We start from the raw sequence: 23360 nt of genomic DNA on the forward strand, positions 1-23360 counted from the left end.
ATACTGACAGACATTCTCAAAGAAGAATGCATGTGATAATGTAGCACTAACAATCTGAATGTCTACCAACAGGGGACAGGTGAAGTTAAATACATTAAGGAAGTGAAATAACAGGCAATCTTTTTTAAAAAAGGAAGTAATGTGCACTAACATGGAAAAATAAGCTAGATCACTAAGTTTAAAAAAGTGAACTTGTAATAAATCTAATCTTTCACGGGTGTGAGGGAACAAGAATCATACAGCCAAATATTGCTTTGTCCAGGGTCTAGACACATTCCAAGTGTTTATGTCAACCTGCGCCCCTGGAAAGTAAGATGGAAGAGATTTATTTACTTATTCTTGCTGCATATGTGTCCTCTGTTGTTGGTTCATGTTTTTCTTATATGATGTGCATTACCATGTTAATAATGAAAAAAAAAAACCCTCAAATACATGTGTTTTTCCTTTTTAATTAGAAAGTTTCTACTACCCAAATGAGAGGATCCTTTTGTTTCCAGGTTTACATGACTAAATTACTGTTCCACTTTAAAAAGGCAACAAAAACCCAAAAGAATAAATGACTCCAAAGTTTTGCATCACTGCAATAACTATTTTCTATCTCTACAATCTTTGGAAAATGTCTGAAGATTTAATGCATATAATACATCATGACTTTTTGTTCAGGTCATTATACTTCATTGAAAAACAACAACAACAACAAAAAAAGCCCATATACAAATTGAAATAACAACTCCATGATCCACAAGCTAAGTAAACCCATCCAGCTGCTTGTGAGCCATTCTCTGTCTCTTCTTTTCCAGTTCATCAGCCGGCCCTGCTGGCCTCCTACTTCTGTGCTGATTCCTATTCCAGCCGCACCTCTCAGCCTCTGCTGCTGCTGCCGCCCTGTTAGCCCAAGCATTCTCTCCAGATCCCGCCCTCACCTAGTCTACTGCAGTGGAGCCCACTAACCCTCCCCCTGCTTCTGCTCTTGTCCTCTGTTTCACAGAGCAACCACAAATCAGGTCAAGACCCTTTCTGACTCAAGAACCTCCAGTGACTTTGTACAGTCTGCACTGGCCAATCCAGATTCCTTTCATTTGGCCCCAGCACCCCCTTCTCCAACTTTAACCTGGCCCCCTCTCCTCCCCGCGCATTACTTTTCCGCCTCCTCTCTGGCCTTCCTGCAGGATCTCTGCACCTGCCAGTTTCTCTGTTTGGAACACTGCTCCTCCAGATCTTCACACGGCTGGCTCTTTTTCATCACACACCTTCCACATCAACTCCTCCGAATGGCTTTCTTTGACTAAGCCTTACCTAAAGTGTCTTGCCCCATTTTTTCCCTGACATTAACCCAAGCCTTTATCACTATCTGAAATCATCTTGTTTTACTTGATTTCATTCTATTCACTCCATCCTCCTTAAACAGAATATAAGCTGCATGAAATCAAAGACTGCTTTCCTAGTTCACTGGAGAGAAATGCCTAGACAGGATGTACTCAATAAATATTTGCTTAATGAGTGAACAGTATCCTTGCCAATTTATGGCTTTTTTAAAAAGTCCCAAAGGTACAGATATTAATAAAGGCAAAGATTTCAGTATAAAGAAAAATCAATGTATCTTATAACTAGAAGTTAAAATGTAGCTCCTACAAATGGCATAAACAATACCATTTAAAATATACATGCTGATTATATAACCAAGAAAAAAAAAAAAGATAAACTTATATTAGTTAGGGATAAAGTGATCCTTTATCTGATGCTACTGAAGTTACTTGAAAATTTTAACTTGCACTGTTTGGCTGGTGGTAGAGAAAAATTGAATTCACTGCATTAATTTTACATCATGCTCTTCAGTGACAAGAAGCTTAGATCAAACAGTCAACTTGGAATTTCCTTCGAGAATTAAAGTAACATCTACCCTGACATTGCTCATGTTTTGATGTGCCTGCTCTGGTTTGCTCCCTTCCCTGGTTCAGCCCTTGGCTGCTGGAGAAACGCCCAGCATACGTCTTTGAACCAAAGAGTGAAGTATTTTTGGCTCTGCAACAAATTTCAGTCTTTATACTGACTGCAAAAATATGCCAACCAATTCGCCAGAGAAGCTACAAAATGTCATAAGGCTGGAACAAAAAGAGAAGGAGCTTCGCTTTGGATATTTACTATGATTTAGGGTTAAATAAAGTGGAACAGGCCGAAGAGAAATCCAATGACTGTGCTAAATCAAGTATCTACCTATGACCATTACATGTTCAAATTATTAAATGTTCTCTCTGAGGTAACGGGTTTACACTGCTGACCCAGTCACTCTAGGCAAACTTTCAATTCCACCTGAGCTACAACCTCTGTCATTAATGACAGTTTTGTGACATGTGGAATTCATTACATCTTCTCTAGATTCTCCTTTAACTCTATACATCCTTATTATATGCAAAAGAAACAGATGATCAGTTTAGTTCAGTTGCTCAGTCGTGTCTGACTCTTTGCAACACCATGGATGCAGCACATCAGGCCTCCCTGTCCATCACCAACTCCCAGAGTCTACCCAAACCCATGTCCACTGAGTCGGTGATGCCATCCAACCATCTCATCCTCTGTCGTCCCCTTCTCCTCTTGCCTTCAATCCTTCCCAGCATCACAGTCTTTTCAAGTGAGTCAACTCTTCGCATCAGGTGGACAAAGTATTGGAGTTTCAGCTTCAACATCAGTCCTTCCAATAAGTATTTAGGACTGATTTCCTTTAGGACGGACTGGCTGGATCTCCTTGCAGTCCAAGGGACTCTCAAGAGTCTTCTCCAACACCACAGTTCAAAAGTATCAATTCTTCGACACTCAACTTTCTTTATAGAAACAGATGTTAGGTAGACAGAAAATAAAGCCTGAGACATTTTATCTATGTGAATGACACTGAATTTAGGAGTTTGATCTGTAAACTGGTAATAAAAACATCAATTCAGTGGGTCTCTAAGAAGAGGAAATAAGATAATGCAAAAACACTTTGTGAATCGTCAAGTCCTACTACAAATTATCATGACTCTGTGGACTTTTAAATTACTATCAATCCTAAAAAGATTAAATTATCACTGAAAGTTTCAGAGTAGAATAAGACCCAAACAACTGAAGAGAAAAAGAGAAACATTTTTCTTTATCCAAAAACAAAGTTACTTAATAGCCAAATGAAACAACTCATTCAAAATTCCTGAATCCGTTACTTTCTACACCTAACTCCATCAGATCACAAGAGGGAGAAAGTGTTTATTGAACAGCAAAACCTTTGCTCTGTGAAGCAGAGCCACTTAATTACACAACAGCAATCACTGGTCACAACTATGTTAAATTATTGTCAACAGTGGGATTGGCATTTTTGCAGAGACAGCCCGTGAGATGTCATACAGTAATATTTGTTTTACTCACACAGTCATGTTCTTTGAATCCAATTAACTAGCTCAAAAAACTGAGTAATTCCTATTTATTCATCTTCTGATGAAAATGACTTTTCAGAAAAATATAATTTATGCTAGCACCTAAAAAAATCCACCACCTTAGTGCATTAAGTCCCAACTATGCACGTGGCTGTTAACATTACAGGGTTTGTAATACCTACAAGTGGAGAAAGCTCTAAGATTGCAGAGGAGTGTCGGCGAAAGATACTTTCATCAAAAAGCCAGATTTATGACATCCCCATCTGTGACATCCCCAAGCCCAGACTCGCATGTCACTTACAGCAATGGGGAGGCACACGACACATAGTGTCAATGGATAAATGGCAAAGGGTACTTATCTGGGATCCTTATGCAGATCAACATGAGATCTGAGAATTCTGCTCCCGAGGTAAGGCATTTCCTAGACTAGGACTGGCCTCGGGAGACAGCTCCCTGAATAGCAGAGGAAACCAAACCCACAGCTTCAACTGATGTTTCCCCAAACATGGAGTAGTTATTGCTCTCCAGCATTAACAACACTAAATCTCAAGTGAAAACGTATTCCCTTCCTAAATCTCCTTTACTTTTTGTGATAACATCACGCCACTCTGTGGATGACACTTGCCTAAAACGTAGTAGTCTCCCTCTAACTAAGGCAGCAGGCCTCGGGGCTCAGTGCTGGTCCTGCCAAGAGTAGCAACAAAGAACTGAATCTTTTCACACACAGCACCTATGGCAAAGGACATCAGTTTTCCCACTGATGACTCTAGTGAGGTTTTCTTTGTGAAAGATTTAAATAGAAGTGGTTTGATTTTAAGAAAAAAAAATTAAATGGAAGTAAATAAATCATAAAGAGGGAACAACTGGGGAAAAGGTGGCCACAGTCCATGTACTCGGACTCGGGGCCGAGCCACAAGGTGAAAAAGTGGGTCAGCCTAACTCATATGAGGCAAAATACTTCGGCAGCTGACATTCGAGCAGGGCTTCCATTAATTATAGAGATGCTAAACAGACAACCTGTCCAAGCTGAATTAACATCACTCATGTATTTCACCTAGGTAGGATCAGCCCATGTCTGCCTAAGACAGGTTGACAGAAGTTATGGTATTCTTCACAAGCAAATTCAAATAGAAGCGGCAGGGTGCAAAGCAGTGCAGCACACAGCCTCTCAGAATCACCTACAAAGCTCCTTCAGCACAGAACCCCAGAGGCCCCCTGCAAGTCATCAGCTGACCCTACCTGTTCAGATCCATAGTAAATGTATATAAATGGGAATACACAGTTTATGCTATTCAGGAGCCAATTTAGGGCCAACACACTTACTATGAACGAAAGTATCTACTCAGATCCCCAACCTGGCTAACACAACCTCAAAAGAAAGGTGTTTCTGGCCACAGGGAATGTCATCATCTTAGTCCTCTTTCATACTTAAGGTTTCAGAGGCAATTACTGCAAGATTTCCAGGACATGATACAAAAAGTTAAAAATCAGTTTAAAAAAAGCAGGGGCCTCCTCTCATGCCATCCTTGCTAGACTCAACAAATCTCTGAGCGCCGATCTGCGTCAGTCCCTATGCCAAGCACGGGAATACAAAGCAGCAGCCCCACGGAGGGAGGGGATTGGCTGTGAACACAACACATCCTGGCCAGCCCTTGGGTCACAATCAGCCAAGGGAGCCGTGTGGAATGCAGACCCCTAGGTCCTCTCTCTGGCTCCTCCCAGACCGCCAGTCTGCAGTGGGTAGGAGGAAGGGGCCACTTAGGCAGGTCCCCTTTGATCTGGAAGCCCAAGAGGTTTTGGATCCACTGATTCAACTGTATGTTGAAAATCTGAAATTAGCAGTAAGAAACATCTCACTCCTAAAAATACTGAATAACTAAACAGAAGTACGAGGCAGCTGGGACTATTTCAAAACATTAAAACAACAACTAGAAAGCATGGTATTACTATACAGTTTCCAAGAGAGTCATCTATACGACAAGAGTGATCAGACTACAAAATGGAAATGCTAGAATGACACTACAGTCACTCACCATCACAGACCCAGTAGAAATCCTGGTGAATGGCAGCTTGGCTAGCAAAAAAGTACAGACACAACATTGCGGGTGTGGCTCCAGACCAGTGCAATACAGTGAACACTTAGTAGAGCAAGTGACACAAATCCTTTGGTTTCCCAATACTTAAAGTTATGTTTTGTGTCATACTGTAGCTTATTAAGTGTGCAAAAACATTATGACTTAAAAGAACTGGAGTGGGTTGCCATTTCCTTCTTCAGGGGATCTTCCCGACCCAGGGATTGAACCCAGGTTTCCTGCATTGCAGACAGATTCTTTACCAGCTGAGTTACCAGGGAAGAACATACATACTTTAGTTAAAAAAAAAAAAAAAAAACAATTGTTTCTAAAGAGCTTCCCTCATAGCTCAGCTGGTGAAGAATCTGCCTGCAATGCAGGAAACCTGGGTTTGATCCCTGGGTTGGGAAGATCCTCTGGAGAAGGGAAAGGCTACCCACTCCAGTATTCGGGCCTGGAGAATTCCATGGAATGTATAGTCCATAGGGTCACAAAGAGTCGGACACCACTGAGCGACTTCCACTTTGTTTCTAAAAACGCTAACCATCATATGAGACTTTAGCAAGTTGAAGCAGCAACAAAAATCACTGATCAAAAATCACAATAACGCAGTAACAATAAAAAAGTCTGAAATGTTTCAAGAATTCACAAAATGTGACAGAGACATGAAGCCAGTAGATGCTGTTGGAAAAATGGAGTCAAGGAGTTTGCTTGACACAGAGTTGCTCCCAACTTTCAGTCTGTAAAAGACATACTCTCTGTGAAGAACAATAAATCAAAATGCAAGAAGTGAGGTATGTCTGCAGGTCTCTCACTATTTTGGATAACAACCTGCTCACAAATTCAGAATAACATTATCAACATGAACTGAGTGATAAGCCGTGCTGCTACTGTAGCTTCCTCCCTGTCACTGCCAGACAGCAGTGGTTTTAAAGGAACTGTCTGCTGAATTTTATAGCAACTGCTCATTTGTTCATAAAAGTCACAGATGAGTATCAGTAAGACATGAATTCACAGAAGACTGCCCAAACATCTTCACCTAGTTCATCAGAAGATAAGACAGTAGAATCTCTCTTTTGGCAGGTGCCAGTTCTTCCCAATACAGTGATAAACAGCTTGCAATGGCTACTTAGAAATGTCTTGAATTTCAAAAACAGGTTTTGCTTTTAACTCTGGAAAATAAACATGTAGCAACAGGCCTTCAGAATTACAGCAAAGGAGAATGGGTTGCAAATACTTCTTTCTGCTAAAACCCCTCACCCCAAAGACAGAAGACACAGTGGCAACACTGGGAATGGTTCTTGGTCCTGGCCCCCTGACCACCTCTCTTTTTCCAGATGAGTGAGCTATCACCCCCGAACTAGGCCAGGGACATCACATGGTGCCTTCCTCCACTTGATGAAGTTTCCCCCAGGCCCATACACCTAACCATCTCCAAACCTCCTGTTTATTCCATCAGCCTTCCCTTGGCTGCTGACCCCAAAGAGGAACCTCCTTCTACATTTCCCAACTGAATCCCTCTGTCAGCACCTGGCCCTCTTCTTTCCACCAGAGAGCCTCTTGCCTCTTACAGCTTGAATAGCTCCCTTGCCACTAGAGGGACCAAAGCCCCCACCCAGTGGCCTGTGTCAGCTGCACTTCCTGCCTGCCTTCAGAAGGTACTGGAATATGTACTGAGTCTTGCATTCACACCACCCCTTCTTCTACTTTGGAAGTCAGCACAATTCCTTTGTCACTGAACACGTATCTTATTAGAAGATGCTATGTATGCTACAGACGGATAGAGAAAAAGAGAAGAAATATGATTTCAAGACACTCTCCCCTCCCCTACCTCACCCCCAATATACAGACATTCATTCTATGAGACACAGAGGAAGATAAAGAAAATCATCTCCAAGAAACGTGCTGTAACTGTGTGAAGTGCTTCTGGAAGAGGGGACCAAGAGGGCCTCCTCCTGACTAGGGAAGGCCTGGAAGAAGGAACATCTCTAAGTGGGCTTGATGCAAACAGTAGCTGTTTTCACACTGCATCACTAAGCCAAACCACTTAGGTGTTAAAAACCCTGCAACAGGTTCCCACTGACATAGCAAGCCCGGGGTGTCTGATGGCACTGAATCTCTCTGAGCAGCCCCAGCCTTGCCCTGGCACACAGCTCTTCCCCACGGGGTACATCAGCTCCGGCCAATGGAGACTCTGTGGAATACATTCCAGACAGCCTGGAATTTCCTGCCTCCGCGTTTGCTCCCATCAGCCCTGTGGCCAACCTGGCGCCACCAAATATGGCTGTGCAGTGCACAAACTGTGCTACTGTGAAGGCCCTGTCCATCCCCATCAAAACACACCCCATTTTAGAGGATCGTAGGTGATTTTTTAAATATTTTCTGCATTTTCCACAATGGACATGTATTCCACACCTAAAAACTGACGGGGACAAGTTGCACATGGGAAAAACAATGCATCCTACTCTTCGGAATAGCCTGATGTGAAGAAGGCTATTTCCTTTAAGAAGCCTACCCCGAGTTATAGCGGAAGGAGCAATCTGCGCTCCTTCTTCTTAAGGTTTTGGACTGCTGTGTGAGTTCCGACACACATCTTTCTGTACCCACAGCGGCACCTCCCCTCTCTCACAGACCTGTCAAGTGTCAGGTATGCACAAGGGGCTACACGACACTGCTGCACTTCATCCTCTCTGGGAACCAATGAGGTTGCTATCACTGTCCCCACATTATAAACAAGAAGCTCAGGTTGGAAAACTTGCTCAAGGCGAACAACTAACCTATGGTTCTTGCAAGTTTAGATGTAAATCCAGTCTGGTCTGGCTTCAAAACCCATAACTCCAAAGCACTGGGCAACTGGCTGTCTTTTCCAATACCAGCCACTTGCGGAGTCTTAAGCAGGGAGACCATATCTTATTCAGCTTGGTGCTCACTCTGGTGCCTACTCTGGGGCCTCATCCAGAAGAGAAAACTCAAAGGACCTTTTTATGATTACAGAAAAGATTCCTTGGGGGAAAATGGTGGGATTTGTGATCGTGAAGGTGTGACTTCGAACAACGGCAGCCCAGCCCAACAGAAAGCCCTGCAGGTTCCAAGCTGGACTGTGCCTCCGGCCCTGCTGCTCCCATAGCCTTACTCTGGGGTCATCTTCACCTCTGAACTCTCTCCTGCTTGCACCCTCTTCCCACAGTCTGCCCTAGCGAGAGAGATGGTCCTGGGTTCTTCCCTTACAGAAGCCTTCCAGTGCCCCCAGGCAGCTTCCTCCTTGGGCCTACAAGCCTGTACATGAACAAGGGCCCCACCCAGAAGGCTGACTCCCGTGTCTCTACCTCCCTCACTAACTTTACGAGCCTTCTGCAGGTCTGCGCACTGGCGCTCCCCTCTGTCGCACACTTTTATTCCAGATCCCTGCATGGGTGACCCCCTCTCATCGCTTAGGGCTCGGGTCACCAGGACCACCGCCTTAGAGGCCTTGCTTAAACAGAAAGACCCTGTTGCTATTCTCTGTCTCAAGTCTATGTTTGTAGCTGTGAGGACAACAATGAAACAACTTGCAGTTATTAAAAAAAAAAAAATATGTCCAGTTTTGCCTTTCTCTCCAGCGAGATTTTGAACCCCGTGGAGGTAGAAATGATAACCACATCCCCATGCCTGAAACAAGGTGAGCACTCAAATACTTCTGAGTTGCTACTGACTCTAACTGGGTATAAAATTAAACTTTATGATCAGAATTTTTTTTTTTTTTTTTTTCCAGTATGACAATGCAAAACAACCTTATTTGGAGTCTCCCATGATTGACACCCAGTTAACAACAGGCCTGGAGTCTCACAGCCCAGGGAAGGCTCAGAGGTTCGTGAAACCCCTGAAGTCACAATGCCTCATTTTAAGTACATGCACATTTTGATGGGGGAAGACAGCATAGTTCCACCATTTTCACAAATTAGAACATCAGACAGATTTAGAACTACTGAACTTGGACATTTCAAAATCACATTTCTTTTAAAAACAGCCATGTCTCTATACTCTGTATCTATATATAATTTTACCACCCACTAAATTCACAACCATGGTATCTAGAAGAAAACAAATATTTCACTCCACTGATGCAGTATTTCAATAAAGATTTTATGAAATATGTTTTTCCCCTAATTTTAATAAAAATCAGAAAAATGCACATTCCTTTCAAGAAAATTCAGAAAACACCTAACATCTGATAGGCATTAACCCATTCAATGAATTAAAAACCTACTTCCTGACAGAGGGGAGGAGTAGTATACCCCACCCTTGCTGTCACAGCTTAATCCTGCTCTACCTTTTTACCCTCTAATAATGATTTTTAAATGGTTAAGCACTTACCGTAATGTGATTGAAATGCCTGTGGTTTGACAACCTGATTACAGTCGTTACACACCACCAAGTAGAAATCATCGTGGGCTGGACAGAGACCAAATATTGGCATGTCTGCAATAAAGACAGAGAGCATCACTCACTCACGTGGTTCTCATTAATAGGAAACCATCTGGGGTGGTGATGTTCCTAAAAAAGCTGCCTTATGATAAAGTGCACAGGATAAAAGTTATTCCAGTTTAAAAGTAACTGATGTGATGCACCATGACTATGAAGAGAGAAATCAAATCAGGCTTACAGAAACACCATTATAAAGGGTTAAAATAAAATGCACAAGAAATCATTAGTATGAGGTAAAACAGACCAATGTATTAAAATACGATCCATGAATCCCCTCACACAATAAAGCAACTTCAGGAGAAGTCTAATAAGGGTTATGAGGAAGACTCTGTAACCACAGAAAATGTCTAGGAATTCACAAAGCAGTACCATCTAATGGTTTTATTTAGCTATGCATTCTATTCCAGCCATCAAGTCTCCGAGTTCTATGGAACAGTTAATAAAGGAAGCAGAGGTTTCCCTTAGAGGAAAATTGCTGGTTTCGTCAATATGTAATACAAAGAAAACTATTTTCATACTTTTTTTTTCTGGTCACAACTAACCTCCAGTCCTTTTGTTTACATACTGATGCCACTGGAGAGAAAGAACTTCAGTACAAGCATAACACTGCAAACATTAATCTCAGTTCAGTTACTGGAACAGGGCAAAATACAAGTTGGATTTTTTTATAGTGAGAACTTAAACATAAAACTAGTCTACCTGCATATATATGTAAATTGAAAGTACACTAATTGATACTTGATAACACACGGTTAACCAAAAAATCCTAACTGCAGACAACTAATAAAAATTGCAACAACCAAGGGAACAGAGCAAACATTTCAAATCCAGAATCTTAACTCTTTTAAATATTTCAGAATTGGTATTTTACACTAGATGCACTACTTAGAATATCTGCAATGAATGGATAATTAGCACATTTCAATTGGGCAAATTTTTTAGTAGACCAAATACCAAGTTTAAAGGGAGGCAAAAGATCTAAAAAGCTGATTAGCATCTGCTTTCTTTCCTGTAAGATTTAATTTCACCCTTTTCCACCCTGGGTGAACTGGGTGGTTTTAAAGGAAACAGAAAATGCCCTGAGGTGATGTAAAGTGATGATAATCTCTAAAATATCAAATTCCTGATCTAATATCTTCACCTGGCTATAGCTCAGATTTTCTTAGACAGTTTCTATTTGCACTGAACTACACAGATAGCCTTTGAATCTGAAACATACCAGGGAGGGACACGATTCTGGGATGCAGGAGCAGCACCAAACACGTTCTTCGTGCTATGATCTCATTTTACCCTTGCAATTACTAAGGCAGATACCATTATAACCCTGCTGTGGAGAGGAGGACACTGATTCATAGAAAGGTGAATACTTTGTCTAAGTCAATACCTGAGATTTCCTTCTGACTCATAACAGTGGCTTGAATTTGGTCCCTTTAAGACCAGAGGAATACGATGTCTAGAAATTCTTTCCAGATGCCAACTCCAATAAGTTGACTGTCAGGGCTGAACACCTTTGACCGTATAAACTGAGAGAAGAACATAAGAAGGTTCTAACAGATTGCTGATTTCTGTGACTAAGCTTAACAATTTCATGACAAGAGCCAAACGGTGTGCTATTTTCCTCGAAAGCAAGCCCACACTGAGTTAAAAATAGCGCACGTGGGAGAGGGGAGAGGTGAAATCCATGCAGTGATCCACATGTAATAGCTACTTTCCATGGCTACATTTGACATGACATTTCATTAAAAAAAAAATTAGACTAGTAGTTTACCTTAGGTTCCATATACCCCTAGGTTAAATGACTCTGATTCAGGACAATTAAGATGGAAAAGCTGAATTACAGAAATGGCATAACATTCATAACTTACAGCTAAGAAATATGAAATGTCTATAAATATAAAATCAATAGTTTCATTAATGAAATCAACTTAATTAGTTTTATTAATTAAACAGTAGCTAAAGCATTAAATTAAGTGATCTCGCCCACACTGGCGCTCTGTGATGACCTAAAGGGATGAGATGGTGGGGGTGGGGGGTGGAAGGGAGGCTCTAGAGGGAGGGGATATATACATCTATATATATATATATATATAAAATTATGGCTGATTTGCACTGTTGCATGGCAGAAACCAACACAGCAATGTAAAGCAATTATCCTCCAATTAAAAAAAAATAAGTGATTTCAGTTGAGACTGAATTCAGTTTAGACTTGGGCCTCTGTGATGTGCCTGGTTTGCGTGGTGCCTCACAGCACTCTATGTCAAGCTATGTGTATACGATAATGTCACTTTGCCAGAGAAGCAGATACTGCTGGGAATTAGCCCCCACCTCTTTATAAATAAGGCAATTGTTAAAAAAAAAAAAAAAATACAAAAACTGTATCCATCCTTTCAAATAATAAGAATGTGACTGGCCACAATGAGGCTTATGTAGACAACTGCTCTTTTTCTGTTCTGATTCCTTTCATCCTTTTGTGAGACTCGGAAACACTAATAAAACTAAGAGAGTAAGGGGTCATCCTGTGAGCACCAGGAATCTATACTTCTGCAAAAAGTTCAATTTCTTCAATAACTTACAATTTTTTGCAACTGATGATGACAATAATGATGATAATCATATGGAATTTACTGAGAGACTACTATGTGGTAAGTTCTGAACTAAGCACTTTTTATAAGGTGTATCCTACAATAGGAGCCTAATTTTACTAATGGAGACAAGAACATGTGTAGTGTCACCCAGCAAGAAAGTACAACCAGGACTCAAACTTAGGTTTGCACCATCTCTGAAATCAGTTCTTCAGCTCTTAGTAGCACGTCACATCTCCCTAAAAAGCCAGCATGTGTACGCATGTGCACTCACACAATCCCCATGGAAATGATGGTACACTGAAGTACACTTCATGCTACCCTATGAAACCAAGTTCCTGTGAGAAGAACCCAAAGCAACTTGACTTTTGAACCTAAAGCAACTTGAATTTTAGCTTTCTAAATTCTTCCAGATATCCATATTTAGACCTAAACTAGGAGATACAAAATAATTTAAATGTCTTCTTCAGGGGGAAAAAAAGGAGTTCTATATCCTTTTTCTGCACTGAGACATTCCAGAGGCCTTAGCAACAGGAACAGCGTGTGGAATGTTGTGGTAACAGAGAAAATGAAATAATTTTTGTGAGAAACAGTTTCCCAATACTTTTAAAGTGTAAGTTCACAATCAGTCATCTATAAGTTAACATATGGAACTTGCCCAAATGCAAGAAGGAAAAAAAAAAAAAAAAGCTTCATTTATGACAGAAATCTAGAAAGAGTTCCTATCAAGCTAAACTGAGTTCCTATTGAGTTAAAAAAAAAAAGTTTACAAAACAGTCTTTAAATACACAAGTTAAATCATTATATGAAATACAATAAAAAGTTTTAAAACCGTACTTGATCCCATGGACTCTGACCTAATTTGAAAGAATGGATTTTATTGTGTGTAGGTCCGAAATTTTTCTCAGAATTCAGGTCATCCCAACCTTCCAATTAGTGAGTGGCCCGGCACCCACATCTAGGCCATCATGTATCAACCCTCGGAGACCCCAGGCCAGCAAAGCAGGAAGGACGGGGTCCAGTTCCACGGACGCGTGAGCAGAGCCTCCCCAGTCCTGTGCAGAATAACGGCCCTCTGACCAAAGCCAGTCCTGACCAGTTACTTCGGTGCTGCCGCCCTCCCTGGAGGACTGCGCTCAACGACCAAATGGACGCTGCAGCCAAACACTGCACCTTTGCAGTCCCCTGCGCGCCTCCCCTCTCCCACGCACCCGGACTTCCACATGCCAACAACGCCCACATTTCTGTCTCTAGCCCAGACGGCTCCTGAGCTCTGTCTAGACTCACATATATCCAACTGCCTCCCAGACACCGCCATCTGGATGCCTTTCATACATCTCTGATCAAACGAGCACGTCCAAGAGAGCAGTGCTTCCCACCCTGCCTGTCTCCCACCCCCCACCCCAAGATCATCCCCGTTTTGTGTCAATGACCCTTCTCATCTTCGGAAGCTACACCCCGGACATTGCCCCTGACGCCTCTTTCCCTCATATCACCAGCAGGTCCGGTCACTCTACTGCCGCTGGCCACTTCTCTCCCTTGTTTAGGCCCCACTGTAAAGCCTGCCCCCAGCACCTTTCCTGAGCACCGTGGAAGACATCTCCCATATGGCTGACAATCCCTTCCACATGGGTGCCTGAGTAAATCTGACACTCTCCAACAGATCATGTGACGACTGTTAAAATTTCCCAAGAAACTTCCACTCCTACGGAATAAAATCCCAGCCTTTACCATAACCCTCAAGGCATGGCCAGAGGTTTATCCTCCCTGCTCTCCACTCCCTGTCCCCTCAGCCCCTGGCCCTCTCTGCTCCAGGCACACTGACCTCCATTCTCTCCTTCTAAAGCTTTTTCTCTGCCAGGCGCTGCCCTTGCTCTTCACATGATGCCTGGTGCATTCTCACACATCAGAGCTCAGCCCAGCTGTCATCTCTTTACAGGGCTATCTCCAGCCCCTCCCCAACCACGCTCAGTCACAGGCCTTGTAAGCAGAGTGGCTAACAGTGTGGGCCACTCCCCAGCACTCTGAATCCAATGTGATCTTGGGAAAGTTCCCTAACCTCTCTGAACTTCAGTCTCTTCGTATGTCAAACAGTGATGATCATATTACCTATCACACCAGGTGCCTCCGAGGGTAGAAAGGCTTTAGAAGACCCCAGGAAGTGCTCACTCATGTCCCCCGCAGCCTGGGAGGTAGGAGTCATGCATCCTCACCATACTGCTCAGCCAACTAAGGCACCCAGACACTGAGATTTCACAAGCCAGTAAGTGGCAGAGTCAAGATCTGAACCCGGGTCTGCTGGGCCCCAAAGTCCAGACAGTTCCCAGTGTTCTCCGAGAAACAGCCAGAAGCTGCCTCCCCGATGTGCCCCCATTGTCGGTGCCCAAGGCCAGAGCCCTGTGACCTCTGCACACCAGTACAGAGCTCCAGACAGAGTTCCTGAGTTTCTACCCTCTTCAGCCTCCTCCACTCTGCCACCAAAGCCACCGACCTACAGAGTAATAAAGTTACTCCTCTCCTTGAACGCCTCTGCTGCCTCCCAAGTGGCCAAGTGGGACTGGAACCCTGACCTACTTCTCTATAAGCACGGGCCTCGCACCCTGAGTCCTCACAGCTCTCCAGGTGGAGTCAGCCTGCTCTAGACTCAAGGCTGTGCAGGTCTTCTCAGAACCTTCTTGTTCTCTGCAGTCCTATGTGGACACAACTGTGCCTGCAGCAAAGAAAGCTTTCCTCTCTTCTTTCTGGAATCCCCACTATTCAACAAGAGCTATGCTCATACTCACATCCCTCACGGTCTGTCACTCACTGATGAGGACTTTGAAGATAACGTGTACGTGGATGACTGTGTAGCTCTGTGTGACAGCAGACCCCTTGCCTTGCTTAGCAGATTCTGAGAAGTGCACTCTCGCTGTGTGATGGTGAAGCAATGTCTGGCATCTGGAAATTTCCCACAGCTTCCAGTTGTTCTTTGGATAAAAACTAAGGTCCCTGACAAGGCTGGCGCCCTGCTCACGGCCTTTGTTCTGTCCCTGATGCACACCACGCTGTCTCCTGTCACAGCAGCATGGTGCCGGCTGTTCCCTCTGCTTGGACCCCGTTCCTCCAGATCCTCACCTGGCTGGTTGCTTCACTTCATTTGGTCTCAGCCTCAATGTCACATCCGCGGAGACTTGGCTGGTCAGGCCCCTGTCTGCTCTCACAGCCCTGCCTTTGCCTTGCCACACAGCACCGAGCCCTGTTTGTAACTACTCATCTAACTGTGAGAGCCTTAACCTCCTCCCACTAGACTAAGCTCCACATTTGTCTTGTTTTCTGCTCCAGTGACAGTGCTTAACAATGCCTAACCTGAAGGATGAGGGGTGAGGGTGTTAGTCACTTAGTTGTGTCCAACTCTTTGCAACCCCATGGACTGCAGTCCACCAGGCTCCTCTGTCCATGGAATTTTCCAGGCAAGAATACTGGAGTGGGTAGCCATTCCCTTCTCCAAGGGATCTTCCCAACGCAGGGACTAAACCCGGGTCTCCTACATTGCAGGTGGATTCTTTAACATCTGAGCCATGAATTCCAAACAACTAATGCATGCACTAACATTATGGGTGGACAGTAACTAAGTATTAGATGAAGTCTCTGTGGTGCCACCGAAGTCCAGGATATAACTGCCCCTTTATGTCACATAATGTCACACAGTCACCCACTAGAACGGGGTGTCCACTCAGTAAGACAAAAGTTCAAGGGTGAGAAAGCTTCCCGTGAACACATGATCCTATTTCTAGGGCTACTTTCTGGTAGAATTTTGTGTTTCAGGGTCTGATTCTCAAATATGCACACTGGCAAATTCTCTTTTGCTAGCGTGTGCAGCGCAGTAACTCCAAGCAGTTCTGGAGTCAGACAACTGAGATCAAACCCCTATTCTTTCTCTTAGTAGCTATGTGAACACCATTAAATTATTAACCTCTCTGAACTTCACTTTCCTTATCTGTAAAACAGAGTTAACAGGACCTACATTTCACAGTATTATGGTGAGGATGAAATGAACTAATCCGTGGAGAGCATTCCGTGCTGAACACATAGTGAACACTCAGCAAAATAAACAAAAACTCACAACATCACACACACTAAAGGTTCTGCTGCAAGAGCCCCAGTGCTCACTGATGAAACTCTAAGGAGATTGATATACACACCAAATGGCAACTATTTTACAATGTGAGCTTAACTCTCCAGGGGTCTCAGCCCCTGCTGCTCCACCTTATAAGCAATGAGAGGCAGGGGACAGGTGGAAGAGACTTGTGGGTGCATCCCATGAAGAAGATCCAAGTCCAAGTCTTGGAGCTTAAGCTCTACCCTGAAAGCATGGAAGAAGCCACAGTTTTAAAGAGGGAAGCCACATGATACAAAAGGTCATTCTGGCATAAGTGTGGATCTACCAACGTAAGTATGTAGGAGGGCGACCCCCAAGGGCTGATGTAAACATCAGAGCAAGACAGGAAGTAGTGATGAAGATGGGAGAGAGGAGACTGAAGACATGCTCTGGAGAACTCTACGAAGAGCCGGGGAGGGAGACCAGGCCATCCAAGGGGTAAGGCAGAGTGGAAGAAACCAAAGATGGGCTGCAGTCTGTTCCCTGCTCACTGCAGCTACTGTGGCTGCACGGATGGTGGGAGACACAGATGGGAAAACTCAGCCTGCTAAGGGAACAGAGCCTGGCAGTTAAAGGCACAGCTGTTAGAACCACACTGACTGCATTCAAATTCCAGCCTCGTCACACAGTAGCCTTTACCTCCATTTCCGCATCTATAAATGGGAAAAGAAAGAGCACCTATCTAACAGGTTGTAGGAAGAACTAATGAACAGATGTAAGATGCTTGGAACAACGCAAAGTACTTTGTAAACATGAGCCATTTTTTATCATCTTCCAATAACTGTCTTCTGGTCTTTGATCTAAATAGTGGCTGTTCTCCCCTCTGCCTATTCCAACTCCCCACCCATACACATACAGTAAGCAGTGATGCTTTTAAATCACAAATATCACCTACTCAGACTAAACCCTTTAATAGTTTACTATGTAAACTACTCCAACGTAGTCAGAAGGAAAATCAATACGTAGAAGGCCCAGCCTGATCTCTGCAACCATAAGACACAGTCACTCCTCATCCACACCAGAATTCTATCTCCTCGACAGTTATACCCAAAGGCCAAGTACTTTCCCACCTCATGGCCTTGGCTAATTCTGTTCCCTCTGTACAGAATGCTTTGCCTGGCTGGCTTATATTCCATTAAGAGACATTCCCTGACCACCCAATTTAAAGCAGGACCCTATCTCTTCAGACATTTCTCTCTCTTCACTCATTAGTGATTTATAATTTGTGTTTTGGCTATAACCCTAAGATATAAATCCCCAGAGGCAGTGGCCACGTCTGCATGTCACAATGCCTGGCACACACTAGGTTCTCAACTAAAGAATTTCAGAAAAGCCTTTGGATCGAACTTCCTGGGTTCAAACTCCCATGCTATTACTCGCTAGGAGTATGAACTTGGGCAAGTCCTCGGCTTCAGGACCCTCATTTGTAAAATGGGGATGACAGTAGTAGCTACCTTAATGGGTAGTTGCGAGGATGAAATGAGTTAGCATACACAAGGTTCTGAGAACCATGTCTGGCACACAGCATGTGCTGTGCTGTGTGCTTAGATGCTCAGTCGTGTCTGACTCTTTGTGACCCTATGAACTGTAGCCTGCCAGGCTCCTCTGTCCATGGGGATTCTCCAAGCAAGAATATTGGAGTGGGTAGCCTATCCCTTCTCCAGGGAATCTTCCTAACCCAGGAATCAAACCGGGGTCTCCTGCATTGCAGGTGGATTCTTTACCATCTTACCTCTTATGATTATGAATATTTCCATTTTTACTGTCAGTGGGTTACATTGGCCATGGTTTCTAAACTTTGCTGGTCTACGGCTACCATCTTTTGTACACTCATTGTATTAAGTACTCACTGGATGTTAGGTATCATGGCAAATACTCTACATACATCATTCATTCATGTACCGAATGTCTACTATGCTTAGACGTGATTCAAGGTTCTGGGTACACATCAGTGAACAAAAAATCACAACAGCAACGGCACCTGAGAAGCAGTACGTACAACAAAAATAACAAGAGTCTAATTACCAAGCACTTCCTACGTTCCAGATACAGTGCTGAGTATTATTAGCTCACTTCCTCTTCACAATACCACCCACCTTACAGGGTCACTATCTGCACTTTACAGATGAAGCAAGTGAGGAACAAGATTATCCGCCTTAAGTCACAGAGCCAGTATTTGGAGGAGCTGAGAGCTGAAGGTAGGCTACTTTCAAGTACGTGCTCTCCACCACCTCACAAGATCCTCAGCACTGCCCAGGGCCATCCCCGTCTCCCACCTTGTCCAATCAGAGTCAACAAGACATCCTATCGCACATCAGACTTCTCATGTTACCTCTGAACTGTCTGATTCTCTGCTACGCAATGGTTTCCTTAGATACTAGGATTTTCAGCTCCATTAGTGTCTGAAACACTTCTAAGTAACCTGATGGATTGACTTGGAAGGCTGGTCTGCACATAATTGAGCTTTTATTATGTTCAATTTCAAATTTATTTCAAATGGTAACTATCAATTCTGGATAATCAAAAGGAATGTCAGTGATATGATAAAAAAGTTTTTAATTGCTGTGACATGAGCTTTAACATCTTAACTGCACACAAATAAAACAGAATTTTATTTCTACCTTCTATACAAACTTCTCCCAAATTCATATTCTCTGTTCTGAGAGGGGATCTGCACCTTCTTTTGACCATAAGACATTAAATGACAGAACCAATCAGACACACACACACAAAAAGGTCAGTTGACAACCTGCCAAAATGTAAAGCAACCAACCAAAGACCAAAAGACCAAAAAGCTAGGAGAAAACAGTTCTAATAGTTATTAATCCCTGGCTAAAAGTGGCCAACCTTATAGGGACCTTCCATAGGTAAGCTGTAAGTGCTACTTTTGTCACTACTTGTACTGCAAATGAGATACAGGACCTGGCAAAGAAGAGAGGAAGCAAATATCAAAATCCTAGGGGATCTGGGTTAGGGAAGGCCAGGCAGGGCTATAGAGGGGACATACATGACAGGTCGCCTCATGGGTACCTTTAGCTCCTCAAAATGTTGCCAACAAATTCTAACTTTTCAATCAGAAACCAAACCTGAAATGTGTCCTAAATCTAGAAGCACCTTCCAAAACCCTTAGGGAATCTTTACTGCATGACTATCCTTCAGCTAAGCTTGTAGACTATAAAAAAATATGGGCTGTAAGCGAGTTTTCCACTTAGCTGGTATAACCTCAAGAGAGGTACTTACCTCTAGAATGCACTTCCTGTATTTGAAAATCAGTGAAAACAATGATATCTATGTCAGGAGATTTTTGGATTGAATGAGATAACCCATGTATAATGCTTAGTTCTAAATCTGTCTCAACATAGTAAGCAGAGTGTATGTAAGGACTTAATAAAGAGTAGTGTCAATATCATCATTATTATTACTGTTAACGTTACAGTTATAAACTCATCATTTCTTTTCTTCAAAAGGCAGTCAATATAGCAACGCAACATCTGCCAAATATCTTCTATGCAGAAAACCCAAACCCACAACTCTTCACATAACTAAAAACAGCATTAACTATGGAATGCTATTACCTACTGACCTAGCTGCCTGTTTTCAAGTGGTTAGCTTTATATAGACCATAGCCTAACCCGGAAAACCAACCTCAACAAATTTAAAAGAAATTGAAATCATACAAAGTATGTTCTCTGACCACATGGAATTGAATTAGAAGCCAGTAACAGAAAGATACTAGAAAATTTACAGAAATAAGACACTTCAAATAATCCATAACCAAACAATGTAACCTGTGATATTAACAGGCTAAAGAAGAAAAACAAACAAACCATACTATCATAATAGTTGATGCAGAAAAAATACGCATGATTTAAAAAAAAAAAATCAGAGACCCAAGAATAGAGGAAGTTTCCTTAACTTGATAATGAACATTTACAAAAACCCCTACAACTAACTAACATCACACTTAAAGGAGAAAGGCTGCATGCTTTCCTCCTAAGGTCAGAAACAAGGCAAGGATACCCTCTCTCTCAACAAAGCACTTAAGTTTTTGCCAGAGCAATCAGCCAAGAAAAGGAAACAAAAGTCATCCAGATTCAAAAGGGAGAAATATAACTTTCTGCATATGCAGAAGACTTGACGGTCTTATGCAGAAAACCACAAAAGTCTACCAAAAAACCTCCCAGAATTTACCAGTTTAGCAACATCAGAGGACACAAAATTTCTTAGTCTATTTGGGCTGCTTTAATAAAATAACGTAGTTTGGGTGGCTTACAAACAACAAACATTTATTTCTCAACAGTCCTGGGAGCTGGGAAATCTAAGATGAAGGCACCAGTGCATTGAGTGTCTGGTGAAAGCCTGCTTTCTGGTTCTGAGTCCTCTGTTCACTGTGTCCTCCACATAGAGGAAGAGGCGCTGGAGCTCTCTGAAGCCTCCTTTACAAGGGCACTAATGTCATTCATGAGAGCTCTACCCTCATGACCTAACTACTTCCCCAAAGGCCTCATCCCTCCAAAAATCATCACACTGGGGGTTAGATTTCAACACATGATTTTGTGTGTGGAGGCGGGGTGGAAGGGGAAACGGGACTCAGACATTCAATCTGCGCACAAGATCAACATAAAAAAACAACTTTATTTCTATATATTTGCAATGAACACATGAAAACCAAAATCAAATGGCTAGCCTTCAGCTGGCATGTTAAGCAAGTTATTTGCTTTATGGCATAGCTGAGTGTTATCCAACAGCCATGTGGCTATGATGAAATCTATATCTTTCATAACTTCCTTAAAAGGGATGTTATAATTATCTCATATTTGTAAAGTCTCTAAATATCTTACCAAAAGCATGCCTCAGAAGATGCCTCAGAAGATTTGATTCAAAAAGCATGCCTCAGAAGATGCAGAACTCTATGCAGAATAGAAAGCTAAAACGTTAATAACTGTCTTGAGTTTGTTTCAGATTCTTCAAGTCAGAGGGAAGACGCTCCTCAGATCTTCTATACTAATGGTCACAATGAAAAGAAAGGTACACTCAACTCTATATTCCTCCTCAATATAAAACCTCACTACTTAAAATACAACTGTTTCTGTATCATTGAGAACCTGGTTAGAATTAGAGAATTTCAGGACCCAATCCAGACCCAGAAAATCAGAATTCGCATTTTATCAAGATTCCCAAGTGACTTACATACATGTCCGACAAGTGTAGAAAACAAAACATCATTTAATCTGGACTGAAACTTGAAAACTGTGACCAAACTGGAGAAATTATTCATATATTATCCAGACTCTTTCCAAGTCATCCATCTATTAAAGGCATATTGAACATTTTTGCTTAACTATAATTAGTATTTGCACATTACAGAATATAATAAATACACACTGTATAATGTATGGGCTTCCCTGGTAGCTCAGCTGGTAAAGAATCTGCCTGCAAAGCAGGAGACCCCGGTTCAATTCCTGGGTTGGGAAGATCCGCTGGAGAAGGGATAGGCTACCCACTCCAGTATTCTTGGGCTTCCCAAGTATAATGTATACTGAGTTAATCAGTCTGTAGTTTCCAGTTACTGTGATGTCTTTGGTTTTGGTACTGGCCTTATAGAATGAATTGAGAAGAGTTCTCTTTTCAAACATTTCTATAGGAAAATGTGTGCAGAGTGAGTGCTAATGGTTTTATCAAAATTCACCAGTGAAGCCATCTGGGCCTGAGCTTGTGTGCATAGGCGGGCAGGGGGTGGGGAAATCTTACACTTACTAACGCAAATTCATGTACTAGGTCTATTCAAATTTTCTAATACTTATTGAGTCATTTTTGATAGTTTGACCGTATTTTCTACAAATTTATCTGTTTCACCTAGTAAATTCAATGTGCTGGCATACAGTCATTCACAGTATCCCTTTATAACTGTATCTGTGTCAGGTGGGTAGTGACATTACATATTTAATTCCTGATTTTAATAATATGAGTAATATGGTGAGATCTACCTACAAGTTTGTCAATTTTATCATAATCAAAGTACTCTAATCTTGCCAAAATACTAACCTTTGGTTTCAGTGCTTTTTATCCTTTTTTTCCTATTGTCTAGTTCACATATAATAACTCATTGTCTTCTTTGCTCTGCTTGCTTTGTGCTTATTCTTTTTCTAGTTTCTTAGGAAGGAAGGTTCTTATTTCTTAATACAGAAAAAAAAATTTATACAGCTATAAATTTTCCCTTAAGTAATGCTTCAATCACAGTATGTCAGTTCTGGTAGGCTGTGTTTCATTTTCATTAATTTCGAAGTACAATTTCTCTTGTGATTTCTTCCTCGACCCACTTTATTTAAGAATGTGGTGTTTAATTTTCACATGCTTGTGAATTTACCAAATTTCCTTTGGTTTTTAATTTCTGATTTTCTCCACTGTGGTTAGAGAATGCTGTACGATTTCAGTTCTTTTACAATTATTTAGGTTTATTCTATGTGGCCTAACATATGATCCTGAGAATATTCCATTTGCACTTGAAAAGAATGCTAATGGACTACTTCCAAAAGAATGCTGGCTGTGTCTAACTGGTTTATGTTTTTCACACCTTTCACATCCATATTGCTCTTCTGCCTAGCTGTTGTATCCGGGCTTTAACGTGAGGTACTGAAATCTCCAATTACTACTATTAAATTGTCCTTTTTTTCCTTTCACAGTGTAAGTTTTTTGCTTCACA

The 23360-nt window shown here is 42.2% G+C and overlaps 1 protein-coding gene across 13 annotated transcripts in view; it reads right to left on the reverse strand.

The window, feature by feature from the left end:
• The window catches only part of ATXN7 (ataxin 7), a 167943-nt gene that overhangs the window by 69974 nt on the left and 74609 nt on the right, over positions 1-23360 (reverse strand). For 12 of the 13 annotated variants that reach the window (XM_059880155.1, XM_024983197.2, XM_059880150.1 and 9 more), the window contains one exon: positions 9827-9931. The exons of the other annotated variant lie outside the window; for it this stretch is intronic. In XM_059880155.1, coding sequence (XP_059736138.1) covers positions 9827-9931 — 105 coding nt within the window. The remainder of the gene's footprint in view (positions 1-9826; positions 9932-23360) is intronic. 13 annotated transcript variants of the gene reach the window in all.

Source organism: Bos taurus, chromosome 22 (assembly GCF_002263795.3).
Source record: "Bos taurus isolate L1 Dominette 01449 registration number 42190680 breed Hereford chromosome 22, ARS-UCD2.0, whole genome shotgun sequence".
NCBI classification, from domain to species: Eukaryota; Metazoa; Chordata; class Mammalia; order Artiodactyla; family Bovidae; genus Bos; species Bos taurus.